This window comes from Macrotis lagotis, chromosome 1 (assembly GCF_037893015.1).
Source record: "Macrotis lagotis isolate mMagLag1 chromosome 1, bilby.v1.9.chrom.fasta, whole genome shotgun sequence".
Classification (NCBI taxonomy): Eukaryota; Metazoa; Chordata; class Mammalia; order Peramelemorphia; family Peramelidae; genus Macrotis; species Macrotis lagotis.
Genome location: NC_133658.1, coordinates 783,997,231 through 784,015,073, shown reverse-complemented (window position 1 = coordinate 784,015,073; position 17,843 = coordinate 783,997,231). Strand labels below are relative to the sequence as shown.

General features: G+C 34.7%; 1 protein-coding gene across 1 annotated transcript in view; it reads right to left on the bottom strand.

The window, feature by feature from the left end:
• Positions 1-1,699: 1,699 nt before the first annotated feature.
• Positions 1,700-17,843, bottom strand: part of DDX10 (DEAD-box helicase 10) — a 325,417-nt gene continuing 309,273 nt past the window's right edge. The window contains exon 18 of the mRNA XM_074216635.1: positions 1,700-2,301. Within this exon, the coding sequence (XP_074072736.1) occupies positions 2,121-2,301 (181 nt within the window). The 3' untranslated portion in view covers positions 1,700-2,120. The remainder of the gene's footprint in view (positions 2,302-17,843) is intronic.

Here is a 17,843-nt window from a genome sequence, read left to right as displayed (position 1 = left end):
CAATTTTTATACTTCTTGACCTCTCTTAAGCCTTTGATGCTGTCGAAGACCTTTTTGATACTCTCTTATACCCATTTTAGAATTGAGGAAACTGAGGCAAATAGAGTTTAACTTTCTCACATCTGAGATAAATTTGAATTGAAGTCTTCACAACTCTGTGTACCATGGCTTCCCTAGATGACATTTCAACTCTTCATATATCTTGTACCTCACCCCATATTGTGATTCAGGGACACTGGTTCAATTTCTATTTCTTAAATAAGACATGCTATCTTTCAACTCTGGACATTTTTTCTGGCTGTCTTCCATGCCTGGAATACTCTCCCCTCCTTACTTCCTTCTAGTCCAAAGCAAAACTCTGCCTTCTACAGAAAATATTTCTCTATCCTTTTTTTAAAAATATTTTATTTTTTCTAATTACAAATATAGTTTTTAACATTGTTTTTTTTCAAAAGACTGTGAGTTCCAAATTTTTCTGCCTCCATACCAAGACAGCAAGCAATGTGATAGGTTATAAATGTGCAATAATGCATGTTAAATATATTTTCACATTAGTAATATTGTGAAAAAAGAATCAGAAAAAAGGGAAAAATCATGAGAAGGAAAAAACAGAAAAAAGAAAAAAAAAGATTTAAAATGGTGTGCTTCTTCAATCTGTATTCAAACTGCAGAGTTCTTTCTCTGGATGTGGATAGCATTATTATTAAGTACATTATGCACCATGCATTATGCTCTGTAGTGGGGGTAGAAAGAAAAAACTGAAACATTTCTTGTCCCTAAATATTTTTTGCTTTTCTTTACATTTCCAACTTTTCAGCTATTTATGCCATGCTTTACACATAATCTACTTAATAAATTCTCAAAATTTCTGAATTGCCCATTGGGAAACTTACTCAAATTTTATTTATGCTGGTGTAAAGGGAATTCTGAATTCCAAATTCTGCTCCCAAGAGTGAGTAAATATGAACTACTTTTATTGTTATGACCAAAAGTTATCTTCCTTTCTAATCCTCCTTACAACTATTTTGTAAACTTCTAATTCCCTATCATCAAATCTCTTATTGCAACATCCTCAGAGGCAAATTCTCACCTATTGAATATTCTTTGACAGGTTACAGGTGGCAAAGCAACCCACAGTAATTCTTCTGAGTTAATTAAAATTAAACATCATTAATTACTTAGTATGGATTCAAAACTATTATTTATTATTGCTATTTAAAATTATTGTTTAGGTAATTGGCTGGGTGAGTATAGGAAAAAGATGATAAAACTATGATTGAATTCATATCATAATGCAACTGATTTCTTTACTATTTAACTGTTAAAAAAAAAAATCCCCAAAGCACTCTCATTTAGTTTCTCACTCCCCATCAATCTCTCGTTTCTTTCTTGTGCATGATTTCCCAAATGAGGGCAAATCAACTGCAGAGACACTCTGGGCTAGCACATGGAAGTTAGAGAGGAGGTTTTAAAAGATATAATCTGTAGGTTCAGCACAAAGAGAACTTACCTAGACTCTAAAAAGACAGTAGCAGAACTACCCAATATGCTACCCAAAGGAAAATTTGTTTTAAGAGGGCTAACTTGGGAAGATGAAGGACTCAATGCTTGAAAAATCTGTGAAGTGTTTTTATCTTAAGAGCCTTCCCTTGTGGAAACTTCAATAAATGTATCAAATAAAATTTAAACACAATTGCACTTTATTTAGTAAGAAATAACTTTATTGCTTACCATCAAACAAATACTACATACTCTCAGAGTTGGTTCATTACAATACCTTCTTTATCTTTGGTAATATTAAAACCTATCAAACTCAATTAAACTTTTAATAGTACATAGAAATTTCTGTATCTTTAGTAAGATTGGGATTTATAATAAAGTTTCATAACTCCAGGGAAAAATGTGAAAAAAATTCCCCATATAAAAGATGTAACTCAGAGAAATCTCATACTGATTCAAAGACTTCAAAACCCATCAAATACTTTGATGAGGGAAAAGAGACCCTCACCTGGAGTTACTGTTCGTGTTTTGGCTGTGGTTTGTGTCCGTGAATGTGTCTGTGTATGGAATCCATATGCCACTGAGTGCCAATGGAATAATGGTTACTGGGTGGGAAAGAATTAACTTTGACTTTTGAGCAGATGCAGCACTAGCTCTTCATCCTCTGCTAAAGAAAGGCCTGTATCCAGTGGTTCCACAGTTTCCCACTTGGCCTTTTTTGGCTTATGACTTGAAAGTATATCTTCTTTATCAGCATTTCTGAAGTTTCTTTTCCTTATTCCTCCCATCTTCTTTATTTCACTGTTGGAAACAAAAGCAATTATTATTTTAAAAACCTGGTAAACAATCAGGGGCATCATCATACTATCAAATATAATGTAGAATCAGAGAGGAACTATAACCAAAGAAGATGAAATTAAAAGTCAAATTCAGCAAGCATTAATTAGGCATTTACTATGTCCAAGGCACTGTGCTAGGTGCTGAGGTCACAAAGGCATAAATGAAATAGTCCCTGACCTTATGGAATTTATATTCTACAGGGAGAGAGCATATACACAGATAAAGATGCATGAAATATGTGAACAATAAATGCAAATTAATTTTGCATGAGAAGCACTAGCACTGGGAGATGGGGCTGATATGGAATCAGGAAAACTTTCATTAGAGATTGATGTCTGAACTGAATTTTGAAGGGAACTAGGAAATTTCAGGAAGATACATTCCAAGCATAAGGAAAAGTCTATGCAGAGGATTGAAAGTAAGAGGTGAAATATCATATAGAAAGAGCATCCTGAAGGATAGTTAGGCTGGAACAAAGGGTGTACGAAGGTGAGTAATACAAAATAAGGTTTTTAAAAGGCAGTTTAGGACCAGGTTGTGAAGGACTTTTAATTCCAAATAGAAATCTGTAAAAATATTGGATTAGGAGGTACTCCGAATAATTAAAGAGGGGATTATCACAATGGAGAGCTATATGCAATATATATACAGGAGAGGGAAAGGACTTGAGTCAGGAGACTGACTGCTTACAGAGTACCAAGTTAAGAATGGGGAAACTGAAACAAAGAATTATTCTCTATAGCTATAAACCTCCAGCTTACTGGTTTTCTGGTAGGTAATCAATACTGGCACAATATCTATCTGTTCTATTTTTCAGTGCTAACAATTGCTAAAGTTAAGATTGCCTGTCAGAAATATGTTTGTTTCTTCACTTTGAAAATCTGTATCTGAGATAACCTCTAAGGATAAAAGCTTTAGAAACAGATCATAAAACCATGCTCAATTTAGGGACTCCAAAGGTGGGGGAAGGAACAAAGCTAGGATGGTACAATAGTAGGAAAAAAAATACTCAATTTGCCCTTCATAAATTTCACCAGACCCAGAAAATGTAACAGAATAAATCTCAGTAGGGCAATCCAGAAAAAAGTCATAGTGAGTTAGTCACCTGCCCCATCCAGGGCATCAGAAGAAGATAAGACAAGTCTGTGGACACTGGAGTCAGGCCAAGAAGCTGCACAAAACTCCAGCATTTAGAGAAAGGCTATATATCACAGGGCAAGAGAAAGACCAGAGCCACCCTGTTCACCCCATGAACCACCACAGGGACAGGTATGAACTGGCAGCTTTGTTGCCCACTATTCAATTCTGGATGTAAATTTGCACTTGGGGATAGTGTTCCCTGGTAAGGAGACTTTGGGTGGTATACTAAGAAAAGAAGTTTAGAAGCATCAGTGGTATGGCTGAAACCCCAGAAACAGAGAAAGGTCTCAGTTCCAGCCTTACCCACACTGTAAAAAACAGTCAAGGCAAGAAACCCAGACGAAAGGGGAACTTACAATTTTATCACTCTGAACCAACAGAGCTTTCCAGCTGGCAACAATAACTGAACCCAACAGAATTCTACTGTTGCTCAGACTAAACTCAGGTCAGAAATGTGCAGAGTTCAAATCAATCATATTTTGCCTTGGATCAGAACACTTTCAGAGAATTGGAAGCTCAATGCCTCAGGGAATCCTGGGAATTTTTAAATAATATAGCACTAAGTACCCCAAGGAAGCAGCAAAAGAACCAACCCAGAACTTCCCTCCAGAAGAGTAGCAGAGTCCAGTCCGGATGTCGTCTGGAGTCAGAAACCAGACCGGAAGAATAAGTAAACAAAAAAGAGAATCCCATCATAAATATCTATTTTGGTTACAAAGAAGCTCAAAACACAAACTTAGAAGAGGATGGGATGGCTCTAAAACATCCACAACCAAAGCCTCAGAGAAAAACACAGCTTGGGCACACATTTAATTAGAATTCTTAAAAGAAATGAAACAAGGTTTCTTTTTTTTAAAGGAGTTAAAAATGACTTCATAAATGAAATGAGAGTGCTTGAAGAAAAATTTGAAAAGAAATAGGAAGTATGAAAGAAAAAAAACTGGAAAGGAATTAACAGTTTGGCACAAGAGATACAAAACCTTGCTCAAGAAAAAAATTCCCTAAAAATCAGAATAGACTCAGATAGGAAAACTAAAATAAAGTCAAAAGGTGAAAAAAACAGAAAATAAAGTAAGATATCATGGCAAATATTTGGAAAACAGGCTGAAGAGAAAAAACTAAGGATCATTGGATTATATGAGTTGCATGACAAAAAATTAAAATAATCTAGATATCATATAAAAAGAAAACTATCCTTTCTTAGAATCAGAGTAAAATGTAGACTCTGCTAATGATCCCTAAAAGAAACCCCCAAATAAAAATTCATAGCAACTTCAGGGCTACAGAGCTCGACATCATGCAAGTTCTGAGGAGCCACAGGCAGGATTGCACTCATAATATTGGAGCAAAGAACTTGAAATACAATATTCCAGAAATTAAAGGATATAGGCTTATAGCCAAGAAAAACTAAACCAGAAAAAATAGTATAATGTTATTGGGGAGTGGGGGAGGAAAAGATGGATCTTTCATGAAACAGAAGACTTCTAAGAACTTCTGATGAATAGACCAGACCTGAGGAAAAATTCTGAAGTTCAAACACAAGAGTTAGAAAAACATAAAAAAGAGCTAAGATGGCAGAGTAGAGAGAGGAACTCACAGGAACTCCAACAAGCTCTCCCCCAAACCATTCCAAATACCTTTGAATAATGACTCTAACAAAATTCTAGAGTGGCAGAACCCACAAAAAAGACCAAGTAAGACAATTTTCCAGCCTGAGTGTTACACCAGGGTTGGAAAGGGCCCATAGTCGGGCTGGCTCCAGCCATCCAGTAACAAGGTTTATAAAAGCAGTGGCAGTTTCCAGACCTCTCAGCCCAGGGACTGCCAAGGACCTCTGGGAAGCTCAGCAAGAAAACTCTGCCTCACCTGAGTGAGGGGGAGCCCAGTCCAACACAGACCTCAGGATCCTGGAACAAGAGTGGGGAGCCACTGGCAGGGAATCACCCAGCAGCTGCTTCACCCCACTAACAGTAAGGGGTCGGTGAGATAGCAATGGTCTCTCTGCTATCCCTGAGGCAGAACTGTTGCTTTGCTCATATTCAGATCCAGGTCACAGTCTGGGGCCCCCAGTCTCAGGAAAAGCTTTACTACCATAGCAGAGCAGGGATCCTTACAGCTCCAAGACAGAGGGGAGTGCTTGTGGTCATCCACAGGCCAGGGGAGCAGTCAGAGTTTCTCATAAGATCTTGGAGAAATTTAAGTCCCTGACAAAAACCCTCAAAAACTTGGGACAGTGCATCCTCCACCCTGGTAGCAGAGCCCCACCTTAACAAAAGATTCGAAAACATGGAACTACAGTCAGGATAACACAAGATTTAGCAGCTCGTAGAGTTTAGAATATGATATTCCAGAAGGCAAAAGAGTTTGAATTACAGTCAAGAATAAATTAGCTAGCAAGACTGAACATCCTCTTTTAAAGGAAAAGTTGGAAATTCAATGAAAAAGTTAAACATGAATAAATAGTGATAAGGGATTAAAGATAAACTTCTTACATTTAAAAAATACATATCTCTTCTAAACAATAGCATCATCAGGAATTATAAAAAGAGACTAATTAGGCAAGGGTAAGGGAATGTACTTTTATATCCTGGTGATCTTAAAAGAAAAATGGGAAAAGTGCAGGAGAAATACTTTGGGTGACGGGGGATTGAGGCAAGAGAGGGGTGACAGAGGTGAAATAAAAAGGAAGGTTAGAAATATTAAACAACATAATCAGAACACACAAGGAATAATGCAAACACACACACACATACTTAGGTACAGAAATACATTTCAATCAACAGGTTAATTGGAAGGAAATGAGAGAGCATACATCTAAAAAAAATGGATTAGGTTCTATGCATAACAAACTCTAGCCAAGGGTGAGCAAAAGTATTCATAGTTCTTTTCAAGGTGGCAAAAAATGGAAATCTGAAGGAATGCTCATAAATTAGAGAATGGGTACACAAATTATAAATATATATAAATATGATGGAATAATGCTGTTATATAGGAAATGATAGAGGTAGTTTCAAAGAAACCTGGAAATATCTGGATGGATAAAGCAGAGTGAAATGAACACAATAAGGACAATCATCTATACATAGTAAATGCAAACTATTTTGAAAGAATTATGTAATCATATCATCATAATGACCAACTACCACTCAAAAGGACAATTGTACATACTATCTATCCACTTCCTGACAGAAAGTTTGTAAAAGACTCAGAGCAAAGTGAGAAATATTTTTTCTGAACATGAATAATATATAAATTTGTTTGTTTGTTTTTTTAGGTTTTTGCAAGGCAAATGGGGTTAAGTGGCTTGCCCAAGGCCACACAGCTAGGTAATTATTAAATGTCTGAGACTGGACTTGAACCCAGGTACTCCTGACTCCAAGGCCAGTGCTTTATCCACTACACCACCTAGCTGCCCCTATAAATTAGTTTTTGCTAAACTTATATAAAGGTTTCTAAGATTTGGCTTTTTTTTTTTTTTTGGTTTGTTTGTTTTGTTTTCAGCAGGGTTGGGAAAGAAGGAATGAGAAGGTAGCTTTTTGATGACTGTTAAAATAATTTTTTTTGATAAAGAGAGGCTCAGGAAACAATTACCTTTAAAAAAATGAAAGAAAAGTGTAATATGAAAACCTCTAAGGATCAAAAAACACTATCCCTTGAACTAGTGTCTCAAAGGCCGTTAGTGATCACTTGCTATCAAGTTATTTTGTAGATTCCTGTCCCAATTCAGTTGACTAGGAATAAAAGCACATATTGGTTTCACAAAATTAATCTTAATACCTCCTTTAATTAAGAACTTGAATAAAATTTGATGACACAAAAATGAGGATAAAAAGCATTTCCCAAAAGGCAGTTTCAAAGAATATTCTCATATAATTTTGCCTATCTTGAAGAACAATATAAATATAAATATGAATATACAATTAACCTATTCAGGCAACAATCAATATATTGCTTTTGCCTCTAAGTGTCCAGTGTCACACTGAAAGTCATTCACTTTAAGGTGTTCTAGACTCAATATCTCTTTTTCTCAAAAGCATTTATTTGCAAAAAAAAAAAAAGACATCAGAAGGAAGGAATTGTTAGTAAGACATTTTTTCAGGAAGCAGCCCTTTCTCTTCTAAGAGATTCTTACCCATAGTGGTATATGTAGTATAAGATTATTCAAATTTCAAACAAATGTTTGTCCTTTATTCTACCAGCAAGGTTATGTTTAAGATTCCGCTAAGCTTCAGCAAAATGTGAACTGAGAATTAACAGAAGAGCAGGATGGTTTTTAAAGAGGCAGAGGAACTGATAACCAAATTGCCAACATTCACTGAATTATGGGGAAATCAAGGGTGTACCAGAAAAACATCTACACCTGTTTCACTGACTATACTAAAGCATTTAGCAACAATCACAGATAAGCCCATGATACCGCTCTGATGGCAGAAAGTGAAAAGGAATTAAGAAACTTGCAGAAGTTTCTACAAGGGGGGGGGGTGAAGTTGACTTGAAGTTTAACATACTAAAAATTAACTTGGCAACTGATACCATCACTTCCTGGAAAATAGAAGAAGAAATGAAAGCAGTGTCAGATTTTATATTCCTGGTCAGAAAGATCACTGCAGAGGGCAACTACATCTTATGAAATTCAAAGACGTTTGCTCCTTGGAAGGAAAGCTGTGGTAAATCTGGACAACATATTAAAAAGCAGAGACACGACCTTACCAACAAAAGTCCACAGTCAATTTTCTAGTTTTTCCAGAAGCGTATAGCTGTAAGAGTTGAACTCTGAGAAAAAGCTGAATGCTACAGAATTGTCACTTTAAAATTGTAGTGCTAGAGAAGACTTTTGAGAGTCCTTTGAGCAGAAAAGAGATCAAATCAGTCAATATTTATTCTATTCAGAATCTATTCAGGTTATTCACTGGAAGGTCAAATATTGAAGCTTATTTTGGTCACAAAAAATTCTAATGCTGGGGAAGAAACAAAGGAAAATGGAGCTGACGAAGTATCCACGCAATATCATAGAAACAAAACAAGAACTTGGATGTTTGATCATCTTTTGTTCTCTAAGATCATGACATCAGAGAAGGTGATATCATGACAAGCACATGAACTGGATGTCATTAAGGGGATTCTGTGCTAAGCCTCACTTTCTCCTCCAGAGTCATCTAGTCAGATATGAGTCAGGACAATGAGATGGCCCTGGATGTGAGGCAATCAGGGTCAAATGATTTGGCCAAGGTCATACAGTTGAGTGGCAAGGGTCTGAGGGTTGGATTTGAATTCCTGTCCTCTTGACTCCAAGGTCACCATCTGTTGAGTCATGTAACTGCCCCATATGAACTTGGTTAGACTTTGACAGACAGTGTAGGACAGAAGGGCTTGACATGCTACGGTTTCATGAGGTCATTAAGAGTTAGATATGACTGAACTGAACAACAAGACCTTCCTCTCCTTAAGGGTAAGGAAAAAATCATCCCCCAATCTGGTTCTAATCATCTAGATTAACACTGAATCTATTCATACAGTAACAGACAACTTCTGTTTTACCATTCACTTCTCAGATTCTGTAATTTATATATGTACTTTTAATATTCTTTTATGAGGTGTGCCCTTTCCTGGAATAGCAATATCCTATTAATTCCAGAGAAAACACTATATTTGTGCATAAATTAAATAGAAATAGTCTTCTACAAGTCTTTTCAGAAACCAAACTGGCAATATATCCACTGAAATGGTAATATAATGTTAAAATTATATTCAGTGCAGGGAATAGATGACTCAGATAAGAGAAAAAATGAAAAAGCATGTAAATAAATTATTCCCACAACTAGAAGCTTCATCATTTACCATAGCACGTAGTTTAAATTATAGAAGAGCTCTTACAGATCACCTATTCCAATCACAGTATCTTAAAGAAAATCCCTTCTGCAATATCTCTCTAAAAGTGATCTTCTGACCTCTGGTAGAACAGGTCAAATGATGAATATTCCTAGCCTAAAAATTTTGGGGACAACTAGATGGCACAGCAGATAGAGCACCAAGCCAGGAGTCTCAGGAAGATCTAGTTTAAAATCAGCTTCCGACATTAGTTCTATAACCTTAAGTAAGTCACTTAACCCAGGTTGCCTCAATTTACTTACCTGTAAAATGAACTGAAGAAGGATGAAGCACAAAACCCCAAATAGGGGTCACAAAGAGTCAGAAAGACATGATTAAAATGACTAAGCAATAAAAAGTCTAGAAATATAGCTCGTGTCATCTTTTACTCAAAATATTTCTTCGTGATTCTCCACATTGATAAAGACACTTCTCCCCTCATGCACATCTTGAAAAAGTGTTTTCTTCACCCAATTCAAGATTCGCAGTTATGCCCTTGCTTCACCTGGTACAATTTCAAATTCCTTCATCATTTTGGTTATCTTTTTCTGTTGATCATACAGTCTTTTAGTGCCTCTTTTAAAATGAGATGCCTAGGTAAAAATTTTTTAAAAATACTTCAGTTATGATCTGATCAATGATATAATATCGTAGGATTACCTCCTTAAGGCTTCATTAGCATTTGACTCATATTGAGTTATATTCAACTAACCTCTTCTCATTGCTTCTCAAAGCAATTCATGTGAAAACTATTAAGAATAATCCCTTCCCCATCCCACAATGCTATAATTTTATAGTTAATCCATCTCTATTAGATTATATCATATTGTTTTCTACCATTTGAGACAGTTTTGGATTCTTATTCTATCAAAGCATTATAAAACAAAAACCAATAAGCACACCTATATCTTCACCCAAATCACTGACAAAAATGTTGAACAGGACAGAATTCTGTGACATAACATGAGACACTGCCCCCAGGTTAATACTAATCTACTGATTATCACTTTTTGGATCTGAATGTTCAAAGAGCTATCAACATCTGCTTCACTTTTATATATTATACTTACAAGATATGAGAGACTGAATCAAATGCATTTGCAAAAGCCCAGGTACGTTTTCTCTATGTAAGTCCCCTACCCATAACTATGAGAAATATTAGTTGGTCATGACTTCTCTAGAAATCATCATTTCCTTTCAAAGCTCTCCCAAAGTTTAAGTTAAATAAACTATTAATCAATTTTGTGGGGGTTATAACAAGTTCATATGTATAAAATTTATCCCCATCCCCTTTAAGTAATGGAATACTTTTCTTCTGTTTTCTAGCACCTCTCTGCTGTTGTAAAATTCTTCAGTGATTACAACAGCAATTCAGTAATTGTATTCCTAATGAACTTGCACTTCATTTCAATCAATCAATCAACCAATAAGCAATAATTAAAAGCCTACATTTCTCCCACAAAGTAATATTTTTGGTTCAAATCACTGAACTCATTTAAAGAAACAAAATGCTCTCTAACTATCTTTTCACCTATCCTAGGCTGTCAATTCTTTCTTAATATTTATTTTTACCCTTTAAGCATTCTCTTTACCCCAAACAACAAAATCTAAATAGAATAGTTTTGCTTTTTCTCCAACATTTGTTGATATTAGACTCTGTTTACTATAAAACAGGGACACTTTTTTGTTGTTCATGTCCTGAACATATTTTTTTTTAAAACTGTCCTTAATATTTTTCATATTATTCAATTTAAGTTGGGATTTATCATTTTTGATTCTATTCTTATGGTTCTGTAGTACACTTCTGGATTTATCCTTGGATATGTCTTTCTCCTTTCATCTTTTGTACCATCCTCTACAAATCTAAATTTATTAATACTGGTACAAATAAATTTAGTACACATTAGTCACATTGGTCCTTTTTGGTTTTCTCCAACTTTTATCACCAGGATCATTCACTTTAGACTTTATCATAAGAATTTGTTTTTACATTTATCATTAACTTCCTCATCTCTAGTTTGTGCCTTAAAAATTTAGAGAAGGAGGTGGCACAATGGGTAGTGCACTGGCATTGGGGAGAAGAAAGTCTGAATTCAAATCTGGCCTCAGAAATTTACTAGGTTATCTGATTTTGTATATGTTTTCTTCTATAAACTAGGGATCAGCTGATGTAAAGATAAAATGAGATATTTGTAAAGCACTTTGTAAACCTTAAAGTTCAATAGAAGTGTTACTTTCTACTATTATTATTACTATTAACTACTTTTTCTTAAATTCTTTTGCAGTCATCCTGATTCATATCTGGTCACTGGACCAGATGGCTCTGGAGGAGAAAGTGAGGTTGGTGTCATTAGCAAAGCATCCCCTACACTTAAATTCAATTCACATGCTTGTCATAGCATCACTTTATTGATGTCATGTTCTTTTTTGAAAATGAAGGGTAAACATTATATTCTTTTGTACTGGTCATAAAGAATGATATGGGTCTCCTTGCCAAGACCAACAAAATTAATTATGCTCTTTTGTTTTCTTTTGTCTCCTCCCAAGGTACTATTCCATTTTTCATTCCTTTTCTCTTTCATAATCAGTTTTTGTTATTCCACTGGACCTCTTCCTTCTTTTTTGTCCATTACATCTAATATACTGTATTCCTCATCTTTTCCAATCACACTGTCATCACCCTAGAAGAGGCCCTCAAAGTCTCTTACTGGACTATTTAATGGCATTCTTTTCCCATTTTTTGTGTTTAATCTTTTCATTGTATATTAATTTTTAAATAATTGCCAAAATCATCTTCCTAATATAAAGCTCTGTCCTATTCAAAAAACTTAATTGACTCTCTGTTACTTATAGGATAAAACATCAACTCCTTAGCCTGTCATATAAAGCCTTAAAAAAATCTTGTTCTAAATCCCGTTTTAGTCTTATTTCATACAATTGCCTTTCATGTACACTCCCATTCAAACTTGTCTACTAAATATTACTTGATGTTTTCTTGTCCTTTCTCATATCTATGCCTCTAACTAGGCTATCCTTTCATGCCTGAAACATGCTTCCTTCTTCTCAACTCCACTTTTCCTTCCTTTAAGCCCAAGTTCAAGTTCTTCCTGTTCCATGAAGCTTTCTTTGATTTTCCTAACCTAACAACAATTTCTTCATCCAAGTTTTCCAAAAGCATTGTCTAAATCTCTAATCATATTTTCCCAGTATTATTTATATATGTCATATCATATCACTTTTATTAGACTAATTTCTTTGTCTTTCCAAGACTTCTATCCCCCATTCTATATAATCTAGGGACTTTACAATTCAATAGGATCTTAATTTTTTTTTTTAATTTAAAAACTCTTTGACCGGCTTTCCTCTTTAAGGAGGCAGCATAGTATAATGGATAGAAAGATATACTTGAAATAAGAAAGACCAATGCTTATAAGCACCTACACTTATACCTGGAATAAATCATATAACCTCTATCAGTTTCCTCATCTGTAAAATCAGGATAATATCACCTACCTCACAAGGTGAGGATCAAATGAGATAGCACATGTAAAGGATTTTGTTAATTTTGAAGAAACACTACATATTATTGAATATTAAGTGATTAGATATCTTATTTGCATATATATATATATATTTAGTTTTTAAAGTATTTTCTTAGGGTACAAATGTGTTAACACCAAAATTTCCTTCCTTTGCTATTGTACAATCCAAAATGACACAGTTCATTCCTCCCAAGGTTCCTCTTCCTTGCTGGTCAGAATTAAGTCTAGAGTAGGAGTTCTTATTTTCTTTCTTTACTTTCTGAAACAAGAAATTGCCATTGGTAAGACAAGTCAATAATTTTATCACATGTGTTGTATTTAACAGAGTGAGACTTTTGGTAGGTTCCAAGATAGTTCCTGTTGTGCATCATTGCTGTATTGTGCCTGTGTCAGTTTTATGATTTTTATCAGGAAAGAATTCACCATCTATTCTTTTTGTTTGAACAGCATGTAAATATTCCCAAAATATCATTTCTGTTTGCCTCTCCTTTTATATACACCTATATTATATGCTCGCCTTGCCAGTGAGTCCATCCCTGGATTTCTAGAATTTCATGCAGATATAGATCTTCAAGAAATCAGTGCTTCAATTCTGTAGTATCATTTCTTTTTTCTCTAAATTCATGTAAGGCAATGGGGTTAAGTGACTTGCGTAGGGTCACACAGCTAGGCAATTATTAAGTGTCTGAGGCTGCATTTGAACTCAGATCCTCCTGACTCCAGGGCCAGTGCTCTACCCACTGCTCCACTTACCTACCCCCTCATATCTATTTCCTATGAGCAAAAATATTCTTCTCTGGTCACATACCAAGAAGCAAAAAGCATTATTTCTGTGAGGAAAATGCTTTGAAAAATTATAAAGCATTTTATAATGAGTGATATGACTGTGTTATAATAATAATAATAATAATAATAATAATAATGAATGACTGTATTTAGCTCTTTATATTAATATTTCAAGTTGCTGGTTTATTGTTTTGTTAAGTCACTATTCTTTGTATTGTTATATAGACATGAGGAACCAAAGGAAATTTCTAATTAATTCTCCTTGTGAATTTCTAAATTAACTCCTCTACTCTTTTTCTTTATTCAATAGCATACCTCCCTGCTCTCCAGAGTTATCTGATTTTTACAGTTTAAGCTAGGCACTCCTCTATTGCAGTGTTTAAATCTCTTGTCAAAAAACTCTTCTTGAAATAAGCAATTTCTTTCCAGAGTCCATCATTCTGATAACTCAAACCACGAGTCAGGAAATCAAATAGTTTTCTTCAGCACCATCACTTTTAGCCAGCAGTTCTTCATTTATCTTCCTATTTCTTCCAAAGTTCGAGTTAGAAAAACCCAGAATTCCAGGGTAATAGATAAAGAATCTCAGAGTAAACCTAGTTCAACAAATAAATGAATTCTAAGTTCTTCTTAACAAGTGATATAATTCAACTTTTTCCTCAAAGATCATCAGTAAAGGCAAATCTCATAAGACAGTTCATTACATTTTTAGATATTTCTAATTATTAGAAGGCTTTTTCATAAAGTCAGAAATCTGTTTCTATACAACTTTAATTCACAACTTCTTTGTTCTATCCTCTCATCCAAATAAAACAAACTGAATCCTTCTTCCCCACGAAAGTCCTTTAAATAATGGAGAAGCTCTTTCCCTCCAGTCCTCATCTCTTACTATTTTATTTTTTAACCTTCATGTGAGGGAAGAAGAGTTGATGCCCACTTATACTCAAGTTGTTCAGCTTCCTAATAGGGTAATCAAAAGTCATCAGAGATAAATTTCATGTTTTATAGTTTGAAATCTGAAAATTTTAGTCATTCTTATATGATATCAGTACAAGTGATTAGTATTTAGTAATTAGTATTTCTTATTACAGGTTATCAGCAATCAGTAGATTTGAAGAAATTTGGCAGGATATTAGTCATATATCAGCAACATATTCCGGGAAGACAGCATCTTACACCAAACACAAGGATGCTTCTTTTTCCTAGGGTCAATAACATAATATGCTAACATTTGTGTGTCCTCCTTACTACTCCTTGGATTCCTGGATATTGTTTATCCTTTAGAAAGTCAATAACCATCTTCTACATGAAGAACTTTATACTTCTTGTATAGTTTTAGTATTCCATATTTCCCTCTCTCTCCCTTTTCTGTTATCTTCCTTTACTGAATTTTGAATCATTTTTAACTCTTTAGAACTATTTTCTTCCTGGCTTCCTTCATGGATTTTCTCCTTCTATTTAGTTTATTAATCTTTGCTAATAAACCAAAAGGTACAGATGCTTTCTCAAGACTTGTTATCTTGTCCTCTGGCAGGAAAATTAATGGAGATTCCTAATACTCTTAGAGGGTGAGTGCTCCTAGCAGGAAGACAAATATAGAACAGACCATACAAATCACTTTAAGAGTTCCTTTGACCTCATATGGAAATGTAGTCCTTTATAATTTCTCCTGGGAAAAGTCTCCTAACTGCTTCTTGGCTTAAACCCTCATCTAGGAAGACTGTCTTTATTGGTAGCCTGTTGTTCCCTTCAAGTGTTTGAAAATCAGTTCAAGCAATATAAATTAGCTCTATGTAGTTTAGTTCAGTCAATTCAATTTCCTTAAGCAATGCATACCCTTTGATTCAGCAATACTATTAAGTCTATATCCCAAAGAGATCACCAAAGAGGGAAAAAGACCCACATGTACATGAATATCCATAGTAGCTCTTTTTGTGCTGTCAAAGAATTGTAAATAGAGGGAATGCCCATCAATTGGAGAATGGTTGAACAAGTTGTGATATATAAATATGATGGAATATTATTATTTATAAGAAATGATTTTAAAAAAGCAGATTTCAAAAAAATCAGGAAAGCATTACATGAACTGATCCTGAGTGAAATGAGCAGAACCAGGAGAACATTGTTAATGTGCAATGATCAATTATGATAGACTTAAATCTTTTCAGAAATACAGCAAAGACAATTCTAAAAAACCTGCAATATGGGGCAGCTAGGTGGCGTAGTGGATAAAGCACCAGCCTTGGAGTCAGGAGTACCTGGGTTCAAATCCAGTCTCAGACACTTAATAATTACTTAGCTGTGTGGCCTTGGGCAAGCCACTTAACCCCATTTGCCTTGCAAAAACCTAAAAGAACAAAACAAAACAAAACAAAAAAAAACAACCCTGCAATAGAAAATGCCATCCAGAGAAAGAACTATGGAATCTGAATGCAGATCAAAGCATACCATCTCCAGTTTTTAAAATGTTTTTTGCTTTTTCTTGTCATGGTTTTTCTCTTCTAGTTCTTATTCTTCCTTTGTAGCAGGATTAATATGGAAATAAGTATAATAAAATTATACATATATGACCTATATCAAACTACCTATTATTCTAGAGTGGGGGGGGAGAAGGGTGGGAGGGAGAAAACTTTACACAAATGAATATTGAAAATTGTCTTTACATATAATTTGGAAAAATAAATAATAATAAAAATATTCTTTAGTAATACTGGACACAACAAATAGAGGAAAATATATGAAAAATTATTTCATTTATCTGTTTGCTGGATTGGTTCATCAACTCCTGGGTTCCTGGTGTATAAGAGGGAAGGAAAAGTTCTATAAGTCTTTAATTGATCTTTCTTTTCTTCCTTTCTGCTAATATGCTCAACTATTCATAATTAATACTGCTTTGCCAACTAGGCTATTAGTCCAATGTTTTTAAGCAATATGCAAACAACGAGAATTATAAATATGTATATATTTCCCAGCCTGTTTAGAGCTTAGCTCTAAGTAAACTTTTATACATTTTGCAAAGGCACCTACAAGGCAATCTGCTTACCTAGTCAGCAACAGTATGAGTGATTCTATAGGCAATTCATTAGAAAGAAGATAATATAAAAGTAAACTAAGAAGGCAGTCACCCCGCAGGAATGATAATCTTATTTCTTCAGTGAAGGCCTCTTCCAATTGGACCAGCACTGAAAAGTCAATATTTTATTTACCTCCTAATAAATTTGATTAGGAGAATTCAGACTCCATATACTTAATGTTCACTTAAAACTTTAAGGCACCAGCCTTACCTTCTCCAGAGTCATCTGGATCCAGTGGCCAGATATGGATCAGGACAACTGGAGATGACCCTGAATGTGAGGCAGTCAGTTAAGTGACTTGCAAAAGGGTCACATGCCTAGTAAGTATATAAAGTTGGATTTAAACTGAGATTCTCTTGAAGGGCTAGTACTCTATGCACTGCATCATCTAGCTGCCCTATTGACCTGTCAGTCAATATGAAAAGTATTCTCATTCTCTCTCTCTCTCTCTCTCTCTCTCTCTCTCTCTCTCTCTCTCTCTCTCTCTCTCTCTCTCCCTCCCTCCCTCCCAAAATTCTACAATTTAAGTTAATGTATTTAAAATTACATTACTTCATGTTTAACATTAAAAAACACCTCCAAAAATGGATGATAGAGTACACCTTTTTAAAAAATGAAACATGCTATATTAATGGATCAAGATATTAAGAATATAAAAATTCTATGGTTGTAAAAAAATTAAAAACAAGAAAAAGAGTTGTCAGCACAATCTTTAAAAAATTCTCTTAACCAAGGGGCTTAATTAGTTGTGAATGTCTCACTGTAACATTGTGCACATTTAAAATATGCAGGAATAATATACACGTAGTGGCAGCATGAAATGCAATCTAACCATGGCAGGGAAATTTGGCCTTAATTATGTCAAACTTTTGTAAACTGATGCACCAAAGTTTATTACAATAACTGAGTCCTTGCAATACTTTAAGTAAATATCTCAGTTCTACACATTGTTCATAGCTAATTGGGGGGAAAAAAAGGATGAAAGCAGAAAATGTGATGCCAGTTAGTCAGTGTAATAGTAGACTGCTGCTAGAGTGCATAATTTTATAAAACAAAACACTCATTAATATTAAGTTCATTGGACAAAAGGAAA